Genomic DNA, 18,725 nt, shown 5'->3' on the forward strand with positions numbered 1-18,725 from the left:
TACTGTTCATCTGCTGTAGTGGTTTTTTTAGGCTGCCACCTGTCCAGTTTCCTCAGATTTTATTAAGGACATTGCACACCATGCTCAGATTTGCTAGGTTTTTGGCTATTAGCCCTTTCAGAATTGACCCATTAGTGCAAAAGTACAAATTTATGCCTGTCAAACTGTGTTATGTTTGGCAGTTTTCAAAGATTGGGCTAAAGAAATGGGAACGATGTGTTATTGCAACAAGTTGCCAGTAAAGTAAAACATACAGTTTAAAACTTTGCTAACTTGTCTGTTATGTGAAAAACGCAACACTCATCCCTTAAGGCAGGTGGGATTTTTTTTAATCCTTGGGTAAATCATAGGTCCGTTTTAAGTGCCTTAGATAAGTAAATTAAAAACAACTTTTTTCTTTAAAGTGGTCAGATACAAGGTATGGACTTAAAAACGTTAAAAAAAAAAAAAAAAACAATGTCCAATGAAAAAAACTGAAAAACTCTCAGAAAGCCTGGAGAACTAGTCAAAGTCTGGCTGCTTAGAAACAATGTATTAGGGGGGGGAAAGGATGGCTCGCGACTTTTGCACAGCGTGTCCCTCAACATTAAAGCAGTCCAAAGAAGCTGCTTGTGATTCTAAGTTTAACCGAAGCGACAGCCTCACCGCTAACGTGAACCAGCGACCTGTTCAGTCTCAGGTGAAAGCCATGACACTCAACTAGCTGCTTCGAGTGGGGGCGCGTGCCGTTGTGCTCTGCTCCGTCAGCAGGTGGCGCGTGAACACACACAGCGCAACCACCGTGTTTTGTTTCGGGTTTTTTTTTTTAAACAAATGATTCAATTATCATTGCGGTACACTCCTCTCGCCTGCTCCTCCTTGATGTGACACGCCCTGGGCCGGTAACCATGTCATCGTTTTTATTTTGGGAACGGCACATGGCTTCTCGAGCTCATACCATCACTGTTACAACTACGCGCGTCGTCACAAGTGGTGTTCACGCGTGCCATCCTCTCATCTGACTCAACACTCCAGAGACACAGACTCGGCGGGAGTAGCAGTGGAGCTTTTCTGTTTCATGTTTGCGATTTGGTGACTGGAGTGAGCTGTGACCTGTCTTGTTTTTTTTTTTTTTTCAATTTATTTTTTTTTCCAAACAGGTGGGAAAAGAACCTTAAAGCCCACTACATTCAGTTTGGTAAGTTGCTACAGCGACCTGAACAATTTAAACGGCTCTCAAGCCTTGTAGCTAATTAATTTCATTCACGCAGCTTAATTGTGACTCTCAATACTCCTATTTTTCGGAGGGGTGGTGGTGCAGTTTTTTCCCCTTCTGTTGCAGTGTTTGATTTATAAAACGTGACTCATTATGAGTCTAAATTTGTCATTAGGTATCTGTTGTATGGAAATATTAGAAAATATGAGGTAGAGCAACACACAGGGTTTATATGCAAAAGTATATTAAAGTTAAAAGTGCACGGTACCAACGTGTGAGCTGTTGTAAGTAATGATGCATGATCCGAGTGGAAATCAGTCTAACACAATAGATGAGCCTAAAGCCACAATGTGCATGTTTCCAGCACCTACTGTAGATTTTCCATCCCTCCTGAGTTCAGAGAAGCAGATTTTTTTTTTTTCTTTTCTTTTTTTCTTTTTCGCACATTAAGCAGTCATGCTGATTTGTGGAGAGGCTGAACCAGGTGCAACCTCAGGAAGCTCTAAGTCAGTATTTATGTCACATTAGCCGGCTGCTGGTGCTATTATCTTCCCTCTCACTTCACTTAAAGTGGTTTTAAAATGACCTGGCTGTGTGAGCGGATGAGAGGGTGAAACTGCTGAGGAGTGCAATCCAGAACAGTCACAGTGAAACAATCGTGTTTTCAAATCTCCATTGCCTGCTGTCTGTATACTTTAGCCTTTCTGATTGTGTCTGCTTGCCTTTCATGTGCCTGCTCTTTATACTTTTCCTCTCACTGTTTGTTTCCCGATGGTTTTGCTTTATTTGAGAGAACTCTCTGACAGGATAAAGCCATTCAGAAACCCAGAAACGGTCCACTGTAATTTTGTACCAAAGCAGCAGCTTTTTAAGAAAACACACAGAAAGGGCCAGGTCATTACTTCTAACTCGGAAAGATATGTTGTTTGTTTTTACGATCGCACTGAGGTTTTAACTGAGCCGAAGTAACGTTTTCTTCTTTTTTTCGCCTACTTTTAGTTTTAATCCTCCTGCCTTGCTGTAACTTTGATTTTTGTTCAACTCAGATGAACATGCATGCAGGAAGTCGTTTTTATCTTTGGTCTGAAAGATAAGTGTGGGTTGTTTTTTGTTGCAGAAGTTTGTTTTTCAGTTTTAACTGAGCCAGAGCCAGAGTGGTGGTTTAGACTGTTATTTATTTCACTTTACACCAAGATTTATGAGCCGCAGGATGTTCAGCTTTCTCAAAGGTTCTCAGTTGCCTCGGTACCTTTGGCATGCAAAGAGCACCACAGTTGTTGGTGTGAGGAGCCAGAAGGTGAAAGCAAAGGATGTGGTGAACCCGTTTGATTGCTGAAAATCTGCAAGTGAAAATGTAAAAATGCAAAGAGCAATAATGAAAAGGGACAAGTACAGCCAGTGTCACAGTATTCGTTTCAATTCTGTCAGCTGTATCAGTGCTGCCACAAAGTGATGAATGCACTTTGGTAAGTGGTGGATGTTATTAGATGCTACATTGCATTAAGCAACACTTTTAAGACCATAATAATGTGAGATCAAATCCACTAGCAGCATCCACCCTTGAAAGTTTTCTTATTGAAAAGGGAGTAAGGCATTTTTCAGGTGTGTTTCATTCCACAACTATTTTGGTGACACATCGTAGCCATATGCAACAATGCAGAAATTCACCAACCAACACCCCATTTGACATCACATGTTATTGTTTGATATTCTCTTCATCTCCTTAGTGATTGCTGGTATATATCTGACCATGATGTGCAGAATGTGCTGAATGCTACTGCTTTCGACTTATTGGAGGGAGAGGCTTGCCACTGCATTCTTTTCCTTTTTATTCAGTGGGTGTGTGTGTCCAGGTAGGTGCCAACCTGTCAGTGTACTTTGTGACACAGGTTGCAGACTGCATCGCTGACATGAGATTGTGGAAAGTTCACATTGGTGCACGGCGACCTGTGAGAGTTTTGACAAGTGTGTGATTCATACCAGGAATATTTCCCTGAAGCCACAGGAGTTCTTTTAAGAGAAAGCGTTCCTTCACATTAAAGAGCTTTCAGTTGAATGTGTGTGTCTGCTATGTTCATCAGCCATTGTTCATTTCACTCCAGTGGATTTTGGCACAGCTTTGACAGAAGAAAAACTGTCTCACTTAAGCACTCTAGTGATAAAAGAAAGTTATAGAGCCAAAGTAGGTGCTCAGTTTTGGCTGTCAGACATTTTACTGTACAGGGCTTTTAAGTTGGATCACCTAGTGGCATATAGTTTACACGAATATTCGATTTCCAGTGCTGTACATATGGTAACAACTTGTTTTTCCAAAATATTCATTCCTTGAAATAAATGAGGTGTTAGTTCTCAGCTTTGTTATGCAAAATGATGGTAACGGTTTCCTGTTTTGGTGTTCACAGTTTGCTCTGTCTGCTTTGATTTAATGAATATCAATGCATCTGTAAATATGACTACTGGTTCCCATGCCAGTGTCAAAATGGTGATCAAAGTTAATGACTCACCCTTGATGAGTCATTGTAATACCACACTAAGACACATGATTTCAGGCCTGTGTCAGCAGGTTTCATTCAGCCTAACTGCCCATAGCAACTTGTTGCTTACTAAATAGATTGCATATCAGTTGATGTTAATGTCTTTACACTGAAACCTGCATGTGCCTGATTTATCATCAGACACTGATAAAGAAAGCTACAGTCCTGCAAGACTTTGCTCTCAGAACATAAGCTCAGTGTGGCAAACATAAGCTACGTGTAACAGATTAGTTTCATGATGTATGTCATACAGTAACTAATATTTTATTTTTATAATGTAAAAAGCAGCTGTATCTATTGGTAATATCAGAAATGTTTTATACAAATGATACATTTTAAAACTACTTTACATTAAACCCTGAAGGCATTGCACAGGTACAGCCAATGAATCTTGACTCTGACATTATGAAAGGCCTATTCTGCCCCTTTGTACTGCTTGTAACCGTGTTTGCCTGTAGAGAGCACCACTCAGAGATTGCAAGTACCCAGAAGCCTTTAACATATAACTCCTAACATCAGTTTCCTAAAGTGCTACCTGATGATAGCCAGTTTTCTTGTTTTGTCTTAAACAACAATGTAAAACCTCAAGATGTCTGGTTTATTGCTGGATAGTGCAGCAATGTTTAGTAGCAGTTGTTAGACAAACTTTAAAGTACTTCTTGGGGGTAAGAACTGATCCTCTACACACTTTCAAATTCTTTTTCTTTTCATGTAATAATCTTAACCAAAACTTAAGTTAATGAACAAATCATTTAAGTGCTAAAAAAGTAGCAGAAATGATGACGGCTGCATTTAGGAATGTGAGGCAGAAAGAATTATGTGACCACACCATGTGGTTTGTTAATGTGAGGGGAAAAAGAAAAGGAATGTGAAGCATTCAGTAGGATATGGACAATACTTTGTGTTGCTACCTGTTTGCAGTGACAGAATGTGATTAATAAAACTTTGGGTTGTCGTTTATGTTGATGACTATGCTTGTTATCTACGAGTGGGACAGAATCCCACCAGTAACAGGCATCAATTTGTCAAACACCTGTTTAACAAAAAAGCTGTGATGAACATTTTAAACTGCTCTGAATACCCCTGGTCCACTCGATGATGCTGGTGTGCTCCATATGGAGCCTATAATGCTAAGTGGAAAATTGGTCTAAATGGCCAGTAATTTCATGAAACTAATCAGTTGTTAGCTGTATTGTTGCAGACTTTGAAGTGCCCTTCTTAAAACATAATTTTTACCAACATTGACTGTGACATTTGATAAAGTAGTGTTGTACTGGAATACAGTAATTCTTGCTGGGTGTATGCTGTGCAGTTTGAGTTTGTTCAGAAAATTATGTAGCCTGTAGTAAAAAGTAATCTGACTTGACGTCTCACTGCTTGTTGTAGCAACAGGCCGTACGCAGTTAAGTTGTAAACCTGTCTATTGTATTAATTGGAGGTGAGAGGGATCGCTTTCTATTCTCATGCACACTTCCAGCTCTTTGTGGCCGGTGCTGAACTACAAGCTATAGAAATAGCTTCATAACTAGAATTCTTTTCATTGTGTTGGGCGTATTGAATTGTGCTGCAAAAACTGGCCTGGCAGCAATAGCAGTGAGATGTCACCAGAAGAGAACTTACCTTTATGTGTGCTGGCACCTTCCCAGCAGTAATTTCATGGACTAGAGACATTTCATTAAACTGTGTTCAGCAACACAGCCTATTTAAAGCTCATCAGTCACCAATTAAACGCAGCACATGACGAGCGTGCCACTTATCTTCACCGCCACAATGTGTTGTCGTCCATCTCCACTGCCCCCAGACTTTCACCATACTTTCCCTTTCCACCACAAGCATTTTTATGATGCAAACAGTGAATGTTTACACAGAGAATTAGCAGGTTTCTCGGACGATAATGGCCTCTCTATAGGAGTAGTTGTAGAGACTTATGGAACTAATTGACACCCCCGGAGGCTGGGAAAGTTTTGGACAGCAGCTCTCTGTCATTATCACTACTGCACTTATTTCTGGCCACAGCAATTAAGAGATACTAATGATGGAGAGCCCGCTAATTGGCCCAGACTGTTAATGAGTAACTGGGTCTGCATTGCTTGTTCCAAACTCTTGTGGAATGTGCGTACCATGAAGTGGGCCAGTGTTTGGAGGGATTCAGGGGAGTAGCATGGCTGCTGTCCTAGATCCACTTTACTTGGTCTGTGATTTATGTTATTGTATTTTGCACAACTCTGTTGCTTGTGAAGCTCGCACACAAGAATTTCACTCGCATGTGCTGTACCAATGTACCTGCACATGTGATGTGACAATAAAAGTGATTTGATTTGATTTCTCATTGTCCTGCCTGTTTGTCATATTTTCACGATCTGTGATAAGTGCATTATGCAATCACTAGCAGTATTTGTTTACTTTTTTTTTTTATGGGGACCTTGAGTAACATCGCTTAAGATGAAAATTGACGTTGTTGGAAAATGTACGTCACAGGGTGTACAGTGTATAACGTACTATAGTTGGCTCATATCTGTTTTTTTTTTAGACCTTATCAGAAGATTTGCTGATACAGTCACAGTGTGCAATCAGAGGTGCTACAGACTGTGCAGGTCAGCATATTTCACACTCTGTCACTGAAAAGAATTACTGTGGTTAAAGAGTAAAAACATCCATAGTGTTATTATAGAAAAATGACAGTCAACAATAAAGTGTAATTTCTGTGTTTATTTCCAGAAGCTTTCTCTTAGACTGAGCCTTGTGTTATGAGTTGAGTAGCAGAGAATAGAAAAGAGATGCTACTTGGTGTTTATTTTTTCTGTTTGATCGCAGCGGTCTATACTTAAAATAGCTTATGTCATGAGCTGCGTGTAGAACTATATATTACTTGTTGCGCTAATGTCTTCACCGCTTTTTCTCTGTGAGATGAGTTTCAATGAGAAGCTGCAGCTGTGTGTGTGTTTTAGCAGTACGGGTGTTGATGCGTATATGACTGTAAGGGCTTATCTTTTCATCACATTATCACACTGCAGAGCTCTTTGTCTCCAGGTGAAGTCGTACTACAGACAGGCTTCAGTCCATTAGCAGAGCCTGAGAAAACCTGCAGGTGAATCACGTCTTACCAGTAACATCAGCACAAGAATTTTAATGCTTTAAAAGATATTCTGGGTTTATGCTCATGAATATTTCAGAAGTTGTGTAACTGATGATTAGTTAGTGCCAGGTTTTAATTACATTAGTGGAATCTACCCCAGTGTTTACTGAGATACATATTCACATATAAAAACTGTTGGTTTTACCTGCAATAACCAATTAACCAATAGTTGCTATTAGTTACCCTTTAATACTTTGCTGTTATCGTCTTGTCTCTTTGTCAAAGTACACAGAGATACAATGAGAAGAATTTTTGATAATGTGTTTATTGGGAAAAGTAAAGCAGTAAAAGCATTTTTTAAGATGTTCTTAGTTTCAGCAGACACTATTTAATCATGCTAATGGCTTTCTTTTGTTTAATACATAATATCACAAAACCAAAATAACTTCTGCATTAGAGTCCGTTATACAAGATTTTACTTTTATTTATATATATATATATATATATATATATATATATATATATATATATATATATATATAAATTAATTATACACACACTCTACTGTACTCTAGAAAATAGTCAGTAACAGTTAACTATGTACTCTTAGCACATTCCACTGTACACTGTGTTTCCTTAGTCTTCAAAGAGCACTTGGATTTAATGAAACTATTTAACTTAACAAACGCTTTAGAAATGTTGGTCATGTGAATTTGGTCTCAGATTCTTTCCATTCTTATTTGATGTGGTTGGATAATCTATGTCAGAGAGGACTTAGGCCAGTGAAAGAAGCTGTGCTGGAGATAAAGGCCATCTTGTGCAAATGATCGCTGTCCTCTCCTGTTGATTGTATTTTGAACCTGTCTCAGGCATGTGACTTGAGATCATTAAGGCATGCACATGTTTAGGTCTGACATTTCTTATACCTGATGTTGTTTCTTTTATTTGTTTTTGATTTTTTTCTCCCAGAGTTTGGACAAGAGTGAAAAAGAAAGATCCGATCTCGCCATGGCACTAACAGTGAACCTGATTGGCCCTTCACCATGGGGCTTCAGAATATATGGAGGACGAGATTTCAAGAAGGCCATAACTGTATCAAAGGTATTTGTTGACAGCAGTCCTGACGCTGAACCCTGTCACACCTTATAATACCATACCCATTTTTTTTTCAAAACACAGACTGGAATGCCATGTCATGCAGTCAACTTCCTACTTGCTACGCCTCTTTTCTTGTCTTTGTTTATGTCCGCTGCAACAGCATACCTATTTCCTTGACAACTGAACCCATTAGAATAGAATGGAAGTAGATTGCATTAGAAGGAAATCGCTGATTACAGTAGAAATGGAAGCTGAGGTGGGAGGTGAGAGGTTCCTGAGTTACAGCGACGTGTAAATGTGTGAGAATATGGATTGCCCTGTGAATCTGTGCACTTTAGCATGTGTGTTTTATTTTTACTGACAATATTTTCCCAGTTGGATGAAGTAGAAGAAGTGGAAACATTACTACTGTAAGCAGACATTCTGCAGTAAACACATCCAGGAAACTTGCTCAGACTAACTACATGCCAGAGACACCCTGTTCACCCGCACATCCTGGTGCTATATCACCATCTCAGCGTTTTTTTTTTTTTTTTTTTTTTTTTTTTTTTTTTTTGGTTTGTTTTTTGGCCCTGTTCACTGAGCCTCCCCGCAGTCCATAAAGGATAAGTTATGGCAGTGCCATGAAGAGGCATCCATGCTTCAAACAGCTGGAGTTTTAAGCTCCTTAAACTTCAAAAGCACTTTGTTTGGCCCCACTCAACAGCTTATGCTAGAAAAACTAGTCTTCTCATGAATAATGGGTCTGATTTTGTTAGTGCTATCCAGTAAACAACACCAGTGTTTACTTGTCTCAAATATCAAACGTATCCTGTGAAGTGACAAGAATTCCTTCTCAAACAACAACTTAATTACTGAAATTGGTTTGTAAAGTGTGTGTGAAACAGTTGGTCCCAAATCCCCAAGCAGAGATGTAGGTTTAACCCTCTGTAGTGGTTTGTGCTTGGCACAGAAATACCACGGATGCACTCTTTTTATTTCTGTTGGCCTGAAAGATAACGTGCCCTTGTTTTTCTTAAGCACAGATTTGGGAAAAGATCCCCCAGCTGATCTTAGTTTATGTGAAACCAGGCATGTCCTGATCAGAGAAGGCATGCAAAACTGTGGGTCACCACAGCAACCCTTAATTGCCTCTCAAGTTGGCCCACAGACATGGTACCTCTGCCTGGCTAAGTGGGCAAATGGCCTGTGACTGGCATTTACTCCACATACATTTGCCTCTAAAGAGGCAGCAGAGAGTGATAGGCTCTTTATTCATTTTGCTTTGCATTCTTTGTTTTATTGCCTCTCTCTGTTTTTAATTGTGAGGCAACACAGTTTGTGGCAAATGACATACTTTCTACTAAAGTTTAAGCTTCAGATTAAGTATGCCTGTGTGCTGGGTCACAGGGACCAAGCTGAGCGAGATCGTTTGGACCTTATATTTTGGCCCATTAGTGTGGAATTCCCTCTGATGTGGGGGCATGGTACTGACTCTGACACGTGGAGAGGCTGGTTGCAAAGGTCAGAGCAGTCAACCCATCGAGTACAGTCACACTAATGACTTCTCCCCAAGGGTGTCATGAATTCATCTGCTTGTGACCACTATTGGGAAATCCTGTGGTGTTTGTCGGCATTTACCGAGGGCTGACTTTTAGGAGAAGACATTTGGGTTAATTATGCAACAAAGTATGAAACAACTCTTCAGTGTCTTTTCTCGTTTATTCATTTGTTGTGCTGGAGGTCAGTCGATGTCAGGGTATACACACACTCATGGGATAAGTCAGAGATGTCTATGCTTGTTAGATAGCTTCCTAAAAAGTGTTGTTTTTAAGACCTGGGGCTAGGACTAAACTGGAGCTCATGCCTTTGTTCAACAGGTCAATGAGGGCGGCAAGGCAGAGCAGGCAGCCCTACAAGCCGGTGACATTATTTTGGAGATCAATGGAGAAAACACGGCTGATATGCTGAATGCAGAGGCCCAGACCAAGATCAAGAACTCCAAGACCTCTCTGCAGCTGGTGGTGGAGAGGTATGCTGACATGCAGATCTGAAGTAGGACTAACATTTGAGCTACAATGTCATTTTTTTTTTTGTGAATATGTCTTATAGACATAAAATAAACAAATACAGTGCCATGCAATGCAACAACATGCAGGCTGCATAGTCCCACATAGAGTATCTTTTACGTCTCTAATTTTCTCTGTTTGTGCCAAGACCACAGTCTCCCTAGCTTCCATCTTTCTTTACACCATTTTTAAGCACTGTACAAACAAAACAAGTGATTATAATCAGGGGAAATGCCAGCATGTATGAGAGCCACCCTACTCCCTTCCCTGGTCCTTCTTAATAAACTTTACTTTGAGATTTTCCTTGTTTGGATGACGGGAGTTGGGAACTAAGAAAAATCTTTCCCTTCAGTCGGAATTGCTCTTGGCTTGATTAAAGGTCCTCCCTGAGGTATTATTTGTTGTCACAGTTGCCTTCCAATCATTTTTTTTTTTTCATCTCTGTTATTACACGCACGCGCACGGGCGCGCTCGCACACACATCCTTTCTGGATGTCCTACGTCCATGTGAGTGAATTTTTCCCGTCTGACCTCATGTCTCCTGCCAAGCCAGAAACAACAGTAATTCTCCTTCGCTGCCCAAGACAGTGCCACTCTGTCTGTTAGCTGTCAGTGGTTACACCGAAGCTTCTGTTTTTAATTTTACTCATTTAGCACTTCAGATCTTTGACTTATGTTCAGATGAGCTCTCTTGAGGATGGTAATTGAGTGGCACAAGTCTTTAATGTTTAATGAGTTCTTTTCTTAGCTGAGAGCACTCTCCTTCCAGCAGTGATGTGGGTGCCCACTGAAGGAAGCTGGCATCAGTCTGTACTCAGAAGTTTTGTTTTTAGCTGTGCCTGATGTTTTAAACTGAGATAGTGGTTTATTGTTGGTCAGTTCAACATCAGATTAATCCCAGACATAGCTAACTGAATATGTTTTCAACTGAAGGAGTAGCTACCACATTTCAAATTTGATCCTTAAAACGTTATACATTGCTTTTTTTTCTTTTCTTTTTTTTCCTGCTGGATGATGTTGACCCTTTTCTTCATGGAGCTAGCTTTTAGCGCACCTTTTGCTTTATTGTGCAGTAGTTTTCTTCTAATTTCCTGCCTTTTTAAAGTAAAAATGATAAATAAGTAAATCCAGGTTGTATGCCGGATTTATATATTTATTAATTTTTTTTATAGAGAAAAGGGTAATGTGATATCAACAAACAAAAATCAGCTCTTGTTTATTGCCGGTTTCAATCCTTTTCAAATCTAGTTGTAGATGAAGTGTTTTTGGTTCATTTTCTCAGAGTGGTATTCCAAAAATTCACATTTTGAATTTCCAGATGTGAAGGCTATTATCAGTACGGGGTTTCAGATGCTGCTTTTGGGTCAGTTTTACATCTCTGTGGTTCAGAATCACACATTGTTACCACTAATAATTCTTCTGTAAATGAGACCTGTTAACCAAGAGCATTGGTTACAGCCTAAATACTCATCTGACTTCTTACCGTCCGTAGGCCACAGCTTCCTCTGATGTTTGATATACATGCTACAAAGTGGAAGTAATGAGTTTTTCAGGCGTACAATATTAATATCCTTCCTATGGGAAGAAATGTCTTACAGGGACTGGATCAGTTTTTGTCTTCTTGCCATCTCTTCTCCACACAGTATGTGGAGCCAGAGCCACTAGAGGTGTGTTTCTGGGTGATTTACCACAGGCATCCAGGCCTTCCTGTGTGCCTCATTAGCTCAAGCTCAAGCAAGAGGCAGGCAGCTTCTGGTCCTGCAGCCAGGGGGGCATTGTGTGTTTGCATTGGCGCTTCCACTACCCACATTTTCCCCTCCAGCTTCAGTGATAGACTTGCTCATAATGTATCTTCTGTTCAAGAAAGAAAAACAACAGTTGAAAAGCTGCAGAGAGATCAAGAGAATATTTTGTAAAGAAGGCTCTGCAGTAATCTTAAAGATTCATGACAACATAATGGTGGACACTTGGCAGGGCACTGACACTATTATTATTATTATTATTATTATTATTATTATTATTATTATTGTTATTTTTTAATAACTGATTATTTCGCATTGCTTTGGCTCTTTCTCGATCGAAATTGATTTTTTCTTTTCTCCATGTTTGTTAGAGAAAAGTCGGCAGTCCTATATAAAGTTGCATGATATCCCGTGTTGATGCTGTTCCTGTATCATTATAATAAAATTAGTCCGGGTCAGCATTGCAACAGACCATGGATGTCAATGCATTCGGTTAACAGGTAACCGATCAGGTGGCTGATGCTACAAACATGAGTAATCATAAAATAGTTATTATACTGGATAAATTAATCAAGAAAACACTGGAAACGTTTACATTTTGTAAGGGGGTTTTATGTAAACAAAGACATCTTTTCTTTTTTCCCCACTTTACAAAGTTAAGGCATCACAGTGTGTTTTTGGTCACTTGCAGTAAACCAGTATTATTATTATGATGCAGGAATGCAAGAGTTGATCAGATACACCTATAAAGTCATTTGATCTGCTGTTCTCTCTCTTTCAAGACCTGAAACTCCCGGCGTTGGACAAACCAACGGCACTCCTGAACAGCTCATTGGACGTTTCAAGGTCAGTGCTGAAGCTACGGAGTACTTCAACATATTTGATGTCCCGCACTGGACAGAATAATATCCATAATTGTCATGTTTTCTTTTTTTTCTGTATATTCAAGTCATGTTGGTTTGTTTGTAAAAATGTAAACGAATCTTGACAGTATACATGCATTACACATCTGTTTACAAGTCTGTTTTTCTGTCCACAAATAGCCGTAAAACCTTAAATCATTTTCAGTACTTGTATTTTACTGAGCTCACACCGGGTGTAAGAGTTCATCAAACAATATGTAGTGATAGATGACATGTTTTTGTGGTGACATTTCTCACAAGTACCTCTGTTGATCCTTTTACAGCTTGCATGGCCAAAACACAGGATTAAAGATCAAGTCATGTTCAGCTGAGTCTAATGTAGTAACATTTCTCTGATGTGATGTATTTTTTTTAGGAAACAGTAAAACTGAATCAAGATGAGAATCAAAACTATAGAGAGTACACCATCTCCAGCCCTGTGTCACGATCTCCAGGACCGTACTCAACAGATCGTCCTGCCAGCCCCGATACAAGGATGGAGATGGTGACACCAACCATCAACAAGAGGTAGTGCACTCATGCTTTTCAAATCACTGTGATACTTTATGTTTAAGCAAGTCCACTTTTCATACTTTTTGACATGCAAAGTTGTGTAGTTTAAAGAATTCTCTGCAGAGAAACATGAGTTACAGTTTTCTCCTGTAACATTAGAGACACAAAAAAGCATTTCCCTAAGCGTTAGCGGTCTAAAAAAGGAGATTTTTAGAGCTCCACATTTCAGGTGTATGTTTTTTTTTTGGGGTTTTTTTTTTTTTTTTTTTTTTGTTACTGTTTCTTTTTCTTTTTTTCTTTCCAAAAATCCAACCGTTCACTTCCTAAATAGGCTTGTATCTGGACAAAAAGTCTGCAGCAAGTGGTCTCTTGACCAAACAACAGGCAAGCCAATAGGTATGGGAATAACAGACAGAAAGTGGAGCCATGGGATTGTGCTGTAGTAACAAAGGATATGCACAGGATATCACATTCCTCCGTTTGCATTCACGTTAACAAAAGGCAGAATGTGGAACATTCACCGCGGTTTTGTCTGCACTCGGACGTTTGTTGAACAACCTTTAATAGGCCATATTTCAAACTAGATTTCCTCCCTTGCATGCACTGGTAAAGTTTCCTGCCCAGGACTTGATTTAAGTATTAATATAATTTTTTGTTTTTGTTTGTTTTGGGGGGGGTTGCCTCATAACCTATTAAATCTGTATTTTGTAATGCAGTCCTATTGATTTATTAAATAGAATAAACTCTTTGGCACAGTAACTTGTAATGTGTATAAGGAAATAAAGTGCATAGATCATTCACAACAGTCATAAAAAAAACCAATATAACCAGGGTGAGTTGATCATAGAGTTTGTGTTATTATTATGATATTATTAGCCTTTTTGAGGCAGCAGGAACTATGAAGCCACAATAATATCACAATAGTGTAATACATACTGAGATAATAAAGGTGCCACGTGCTACAGTAAAATATATGCAGTACAGAAGAATCTCTGACGACTGACGCGTGTCTCTGTGTGAATTGTGGCCAACCTAAAAGCATAAGTTCTTATGACTGATATCTTTTTTTCTTTTCTTGTCCATATGTTACAGTTTTCAGCTGCACTCAAGGTCACCAGAGGAGAGAAATACGAGATTGTCAGGACTCGTGTCACAGGTTGGTTGAAGTGTTTTTGTTGAAGGTTTTCAGCAGTCTGCCTTACACGTAGGAGTTATTGACTTTTGTTCAGTCATTCTTTTTTCTACCTTGCAAATAATGAAGCACAATTTCTGTAATAAAGAGCACTTAATTAGATGGAGACAGTGGTTGCTAAGTAACTTAAAATTACTGTCTTCAAAACACAGTTTGTGGGTGTCCTTTTTTGTTTTACGGTATTTGTGAGTCAGAATCATTATTTGCGTGTCCAGGCTTGAAAGCCATAGATTTTCCTGGACTGTCGTTCATCTGTAGCTGCAGTTTTAGGCTGCAGTTCACACAGACAGTACAGCTGAAGATTTTTGTCCACTGTGTATTACTGTGTGGAGAGTATTTATTTTGACTGGGCTAGTCCAGTCCGCTAGAATGACTTATCTGAAGCCTCAGCCTTCCCATTTGAATTGTTTGTTTCTGATGCCACAGAAGGTGCCCTTGAATAGGTTTGCGGACAGTGTACTGACTGTGCACTTAACAGTAAAGGCAGGAAACTGATAAGGTTTGGCATTTTTATAGCAGGGTGTGTACAAACTACAAAGGTCAGCGTTCAAAATATCTGGCATTAAGATGAACAACCGTCTGGAGCTGCTTCATTCAAAGCCTGGGCCAAGAAAAAAAGCTATTGCTTTCCTTCAGAACAATGGCCATAACCTTTAGTTGTCAAAAATGGAGACTTATTAATCTCAATAGGCTGCAAGATATGGAGAGACGTAAAACACAGACTTATCTGTAAGTATGCTGTGTCCATTCCCCGTTCCAGCAACAGAACCAAAACCGGGGGACTAGAGCGTCTGGAAAGACTTCCATGAAGTAAAGAGAGAAAATGTTGTGGGAAAGTTCATCATAAGCTATTTCAGCTATGCCTCCATACTTAGTTACATGCATGGGTCCCACTGAAGACGAAACATGTGAAATGACAGAACAGGAAAAAACATTCAAGACCTTTTGTAGTGCCACAAGGAATTCCATCCATTTTTATAACTCTGGACATTACATAACGTTAGATAAATATGCAGAGGTTTGAACTTCAAAACATTGGAGCATTCCTCCTGAGAGGCAGCTGCGTAAGGCAGTCCAGTTTAAAGGTTTTCCTTCAAGTTTTAGATTCTTTGTCACGTCCTTGAAGGCCGGTGGCTCATGTTGGGGTACTCTTGGTTGTTTAGACACCACGAGAACCACTCTAACTAATATTTAGCTAATATCAATTTAGTGTAACTAATTTTGACAACTGAATTCCACAGTTTGCTACAGTTAACTGATACGAGGTTAAAGCTTTATTAATTCCTAAAAAACACTGTAGGCCACTTTGACATATCAGTTCACTTTATTTTTAGGGGGGGCATTTACAACCATGTTCTGAAACTGACTGTGGAGTTCCACTGTGGTGACCTGAAAACCATGGTGCAGTAAACTGGAAGTTGGCTTGCCCAAAACACATTAGGAGCTGTATTGTGGCTCAAAGCTCCATTGGCAAGCTCTTAGGAATGAACACACGCCTGTTGGGACAGCCTCACATGTTTGTGGTATTCATGGAGTCGCCCGTTCTTCCATTCTTCTTAACATTTTTAAAAATCATAATTCCTCTTATTTTTCTTCATTTGGACTCTGTATTGTCTGACTTCCTCTTGGAGCCTTTTCTTGGTTATTTTTAACCATTTGTTGAGTATCTTTGAATTAAATCAGTCTCAGGAAAGAGTTTTGGGTTTTGGCTGACCCCAAGAGATTTCTATCCCGGTTTTAAAGTAGTGATGAGCCTCCCACTGCAGCGCTGAGATTAGTGAGTGGAGTTCTTTCAGAGTGCTCGATGGGGAGATGGCTTGGAAGAGTTCTGCCATGGGTACATTGTGCATTATGTTGCTTGCGCTGGCAGGAACTCAGCATCCCATTGAGCGCTGAGATGTGGAGCGTCTGTGCCAAGGGCCTCTGTCCTGACTGAGAGGTGCAGAGTGCTTCTGTATCAGGTGATCAACTTCACTGAAAAGCTCCTAAAAGGCTTTTCCACCCCTGATTTGGCTCCCTGAGTGCAGAGAGAGTGGGGTGCGCAACAGGATCCGCCATTTTCCAGGGTGTTGGATATCCTGAGAAAAAGCCTGTATACAATAGTGGCTGTGATGGCCTGGTGTTGCTTTTTCCCTTGTGTCACAAGGCATGCTGTTGTGTGATGAAACTCAAATGGATGGGGGCTGGGGTATGGGGTGGAGTTCAGTGGACACCAGAGAGCCTGCTGACACTCGCAGACTGTACTTAAGCCATGTCACTCTAAGGAGAAACTTTTCAACACACAGCCATGTCTTTTGATTGGAGTTTAGACCACCTGCGATACCAGACCGACCACATGTATGACAGAATCGAAAGATTTAAATGAATGTTTAACCCAGTAATACCAATTCTACCACATATCATACAGAAGTATTTGAGACCTCTACACAAGTGGGGATATATTTTTTTCCTGATACACTAGAATTATCTGCAAATTATTTCATGCTTCAGTCTTTATAAGGTTAAAAACAGACATTTTAGTATATTTATATTTACTATAGTGCTGTTTCTACCTCTACTTTTATACCAACTTGCCTTGTGGTGAATATGAACTATAGAGTTTATTTATCAGTGGCTCATATTTATCAATCAAGAATACTTCAGGACGTGGAGGGACTGGGAATTGAACTCTCAAATCATTGGCTATATTACAAACTGCTTTTGAAGTCACAGTCGTGACAAAAGAGCTAAATGCATGGTGCATCCTAGATTACTGGAATCTGGACATAAGCTTGTTTCTGAACTGCTCGGCCACTGTCATGATTCAGAGCATCTGTTTATATCATCATGAAGTGACCACAATGGGATCTCTGTTGCACTGAGCAGAGCCAAAACCAAACTGCTCTTCATGAGACATGACCCGTCGCTCGACCATTAAGACTAGGCTCCGTGTCTGGGTTTGCAGTTTCTGCACTTTGAGGTTCCTGAGGGTTGCCTTAGTGGGCTGTCCGATCCTGTGCTGGGACAGTGAGGTTGCTTTACAAATATCCTCAGTAGTGTAAGATCTCCAGCTACAGCCGGGCAACACAACATTTTGTGCCAGCGCTGGCCAAACTTTTCCTCTCGATTCTAAATTTGGTGCAGTGGCCTTGGCTGTATGACATGTCAAGGAGTTCTTTATCTAAAGAAGTAGCTGTCAATCCCCACATCCTCTATTTCATGCATTACTGTCCATTGTTCTCTTCACAGGAGGATAGCCGTCACAGAAGGAAGGCGGCCTTGTGCTTCGTTATTCTAAATTGAGGCCAAAACTGTGCTCATCAAATTGGAGCAGGAAAAATGACTTGGCATTCAAGAATGGAGTTTATTTTTAATGGTGTCAAAATATAAACCTTTATAGACACAGTTGGATGAAAATTGAAGTAATTAAAGTATCAAAGAGGCTGGGAACTTAAGGAAAATTCAGCTCAACAGAAATGGCCACTCCTTTTTACTAAATAGAAATATACATATTATATAGATGATGATGGCTTGGAATGATGCACTTTCTCAGATCTGATGTGAGTGGGCCTCTTGTTTGGTTTGGCATGCTGGTGCTGTGCTAAGCCAAGCCAGTGTCTGGGGAGCAGTGCTGGCTGCACGGTCATGGTGGAGGGATGTTTTCTTCTCTGCACAGTGAGCTCTGTGACTGGGCAGTGTGAGGCCCTTTCACGTGGACTCGTAGCCGTTAAGCTCGGGGTCCATTGTGGCCTCTCCGTGGGCAGCATGCCTCTCGTCATCCCCTCTGATTGATCAGCACAGCTGTTTTTCTTTCCCCTGGAATGGAAAAGCAAACTGGGACACTTTTGATTCCCTGAGCTTTGCAGGCCTCTGGGTGCACTCATGGGGATAGATGGCCCTGAAAGTTTTATGGAGAACTGTTGGCTGAGAGAGATGGACCTTTTTACAAGTTGTTGGTGTTTACGAAGGTGGTTGAGCATAATGTCAACATTCCTAAAGTTGTTGTCAAGGGAATGACATGAATAACTGCCCCTTGATATGTTCGTGCCAACAAAAATAGACATGTTAGCATATATTTTTGGAGTTTTACACAGTACAACACCCACATTTTAGTGTAGTGATTACCAGGGGTGGATTGGGTGATCGTGAATCATAACTGTTAGGCTGCAGAAATGACATGTGGAGAGTAACTCTTCTGCACTGACATACCATAAATGCTGACATGTTAGATTTATGGTCTATAGTCATTTGTGGACATTCCTGTTGAAATATATGTGGCAGTTTTCCATCGCTATACAGAGTACCGTACTCCAGTATTCAGTACAGTTGGTTTAAATCTGTGTGAAATGTGAGAGTGGAACATATTGTTGTGATGCTGTGAGACTACTTACAGTTAGAGCTCTGTTATCTTTGTGGGAGGAACTGTAAAAACACCAAAAAAACTAC

General features: G+C 40.1%; 1 protein-coding gene across 3 annotated transcripts in view; it reads left to right on the plus strand.

Moving 5' to 3' along the window:
* The first annotated feature begins 868 nt into the window (after positions 1-868).
* The window catches only part of LOC146656776 (PDZ and LIM domain protein 2-like), a 32,171-nt gene continuing 14,314 nt past the window's right edge, over positions 869-18,725 (plus strand). Inside the window, exons 1-8 of one of the 3 annotated variants that reach the window (XM_085424551.1) lie at positions 869-1,177; positions 6,260-6,323; positions 6,744-6,817; positions 7,775-7,906; positions 9,763-9,914; positions 12,476-12,539; positions 12,972-13,123; positions 14,201-14,264. In XM_085424551.1, the coding sequence (XP_085280677.1) occupies positions 7,814-7,906; positions 9,763-9,914; positions 12,476-12,539; positions 12,972-13,123; positions 14,201-14,264 (525 nt within the window). In that variant the 5' untranslated portion in view covers positions 869-1,177; positions 6,260-6,323; positions 6,744-6,817; positions 7,775-7,813. The remainder of the gene's footprint in view (positions 1,178-6,259; positions 6,324-6,743; positions 6,818-7,774; positions 7,907-9,762; positions 9,915-12,475; positions 12,540-12,971; positions 13,124-14,200; positions 14,265-18,725) is intronic. The other 2 variants (XM_085424552.1, XM_085424550.1) reach the window with 2 other exon arrangements.

Source organism: Rhamphochromis longiceps, linkage group LG12 (genome assembly GCF_057381845.1).
Source record: "Rhamphochromis longiceps isolate RC_006_pf linkage group LG12, R_longiceps_female_GT1.1, whole genome shotgun sequence".
In the NCBI taxonomy this organism is placed as follows: domain Eukaryota; kingdom Metazoa; phylum Chordata; class Actinopteri; order Cichliformes; family Cichlidae; genus Rhamphochromis; species Rhamphochromis longiceps.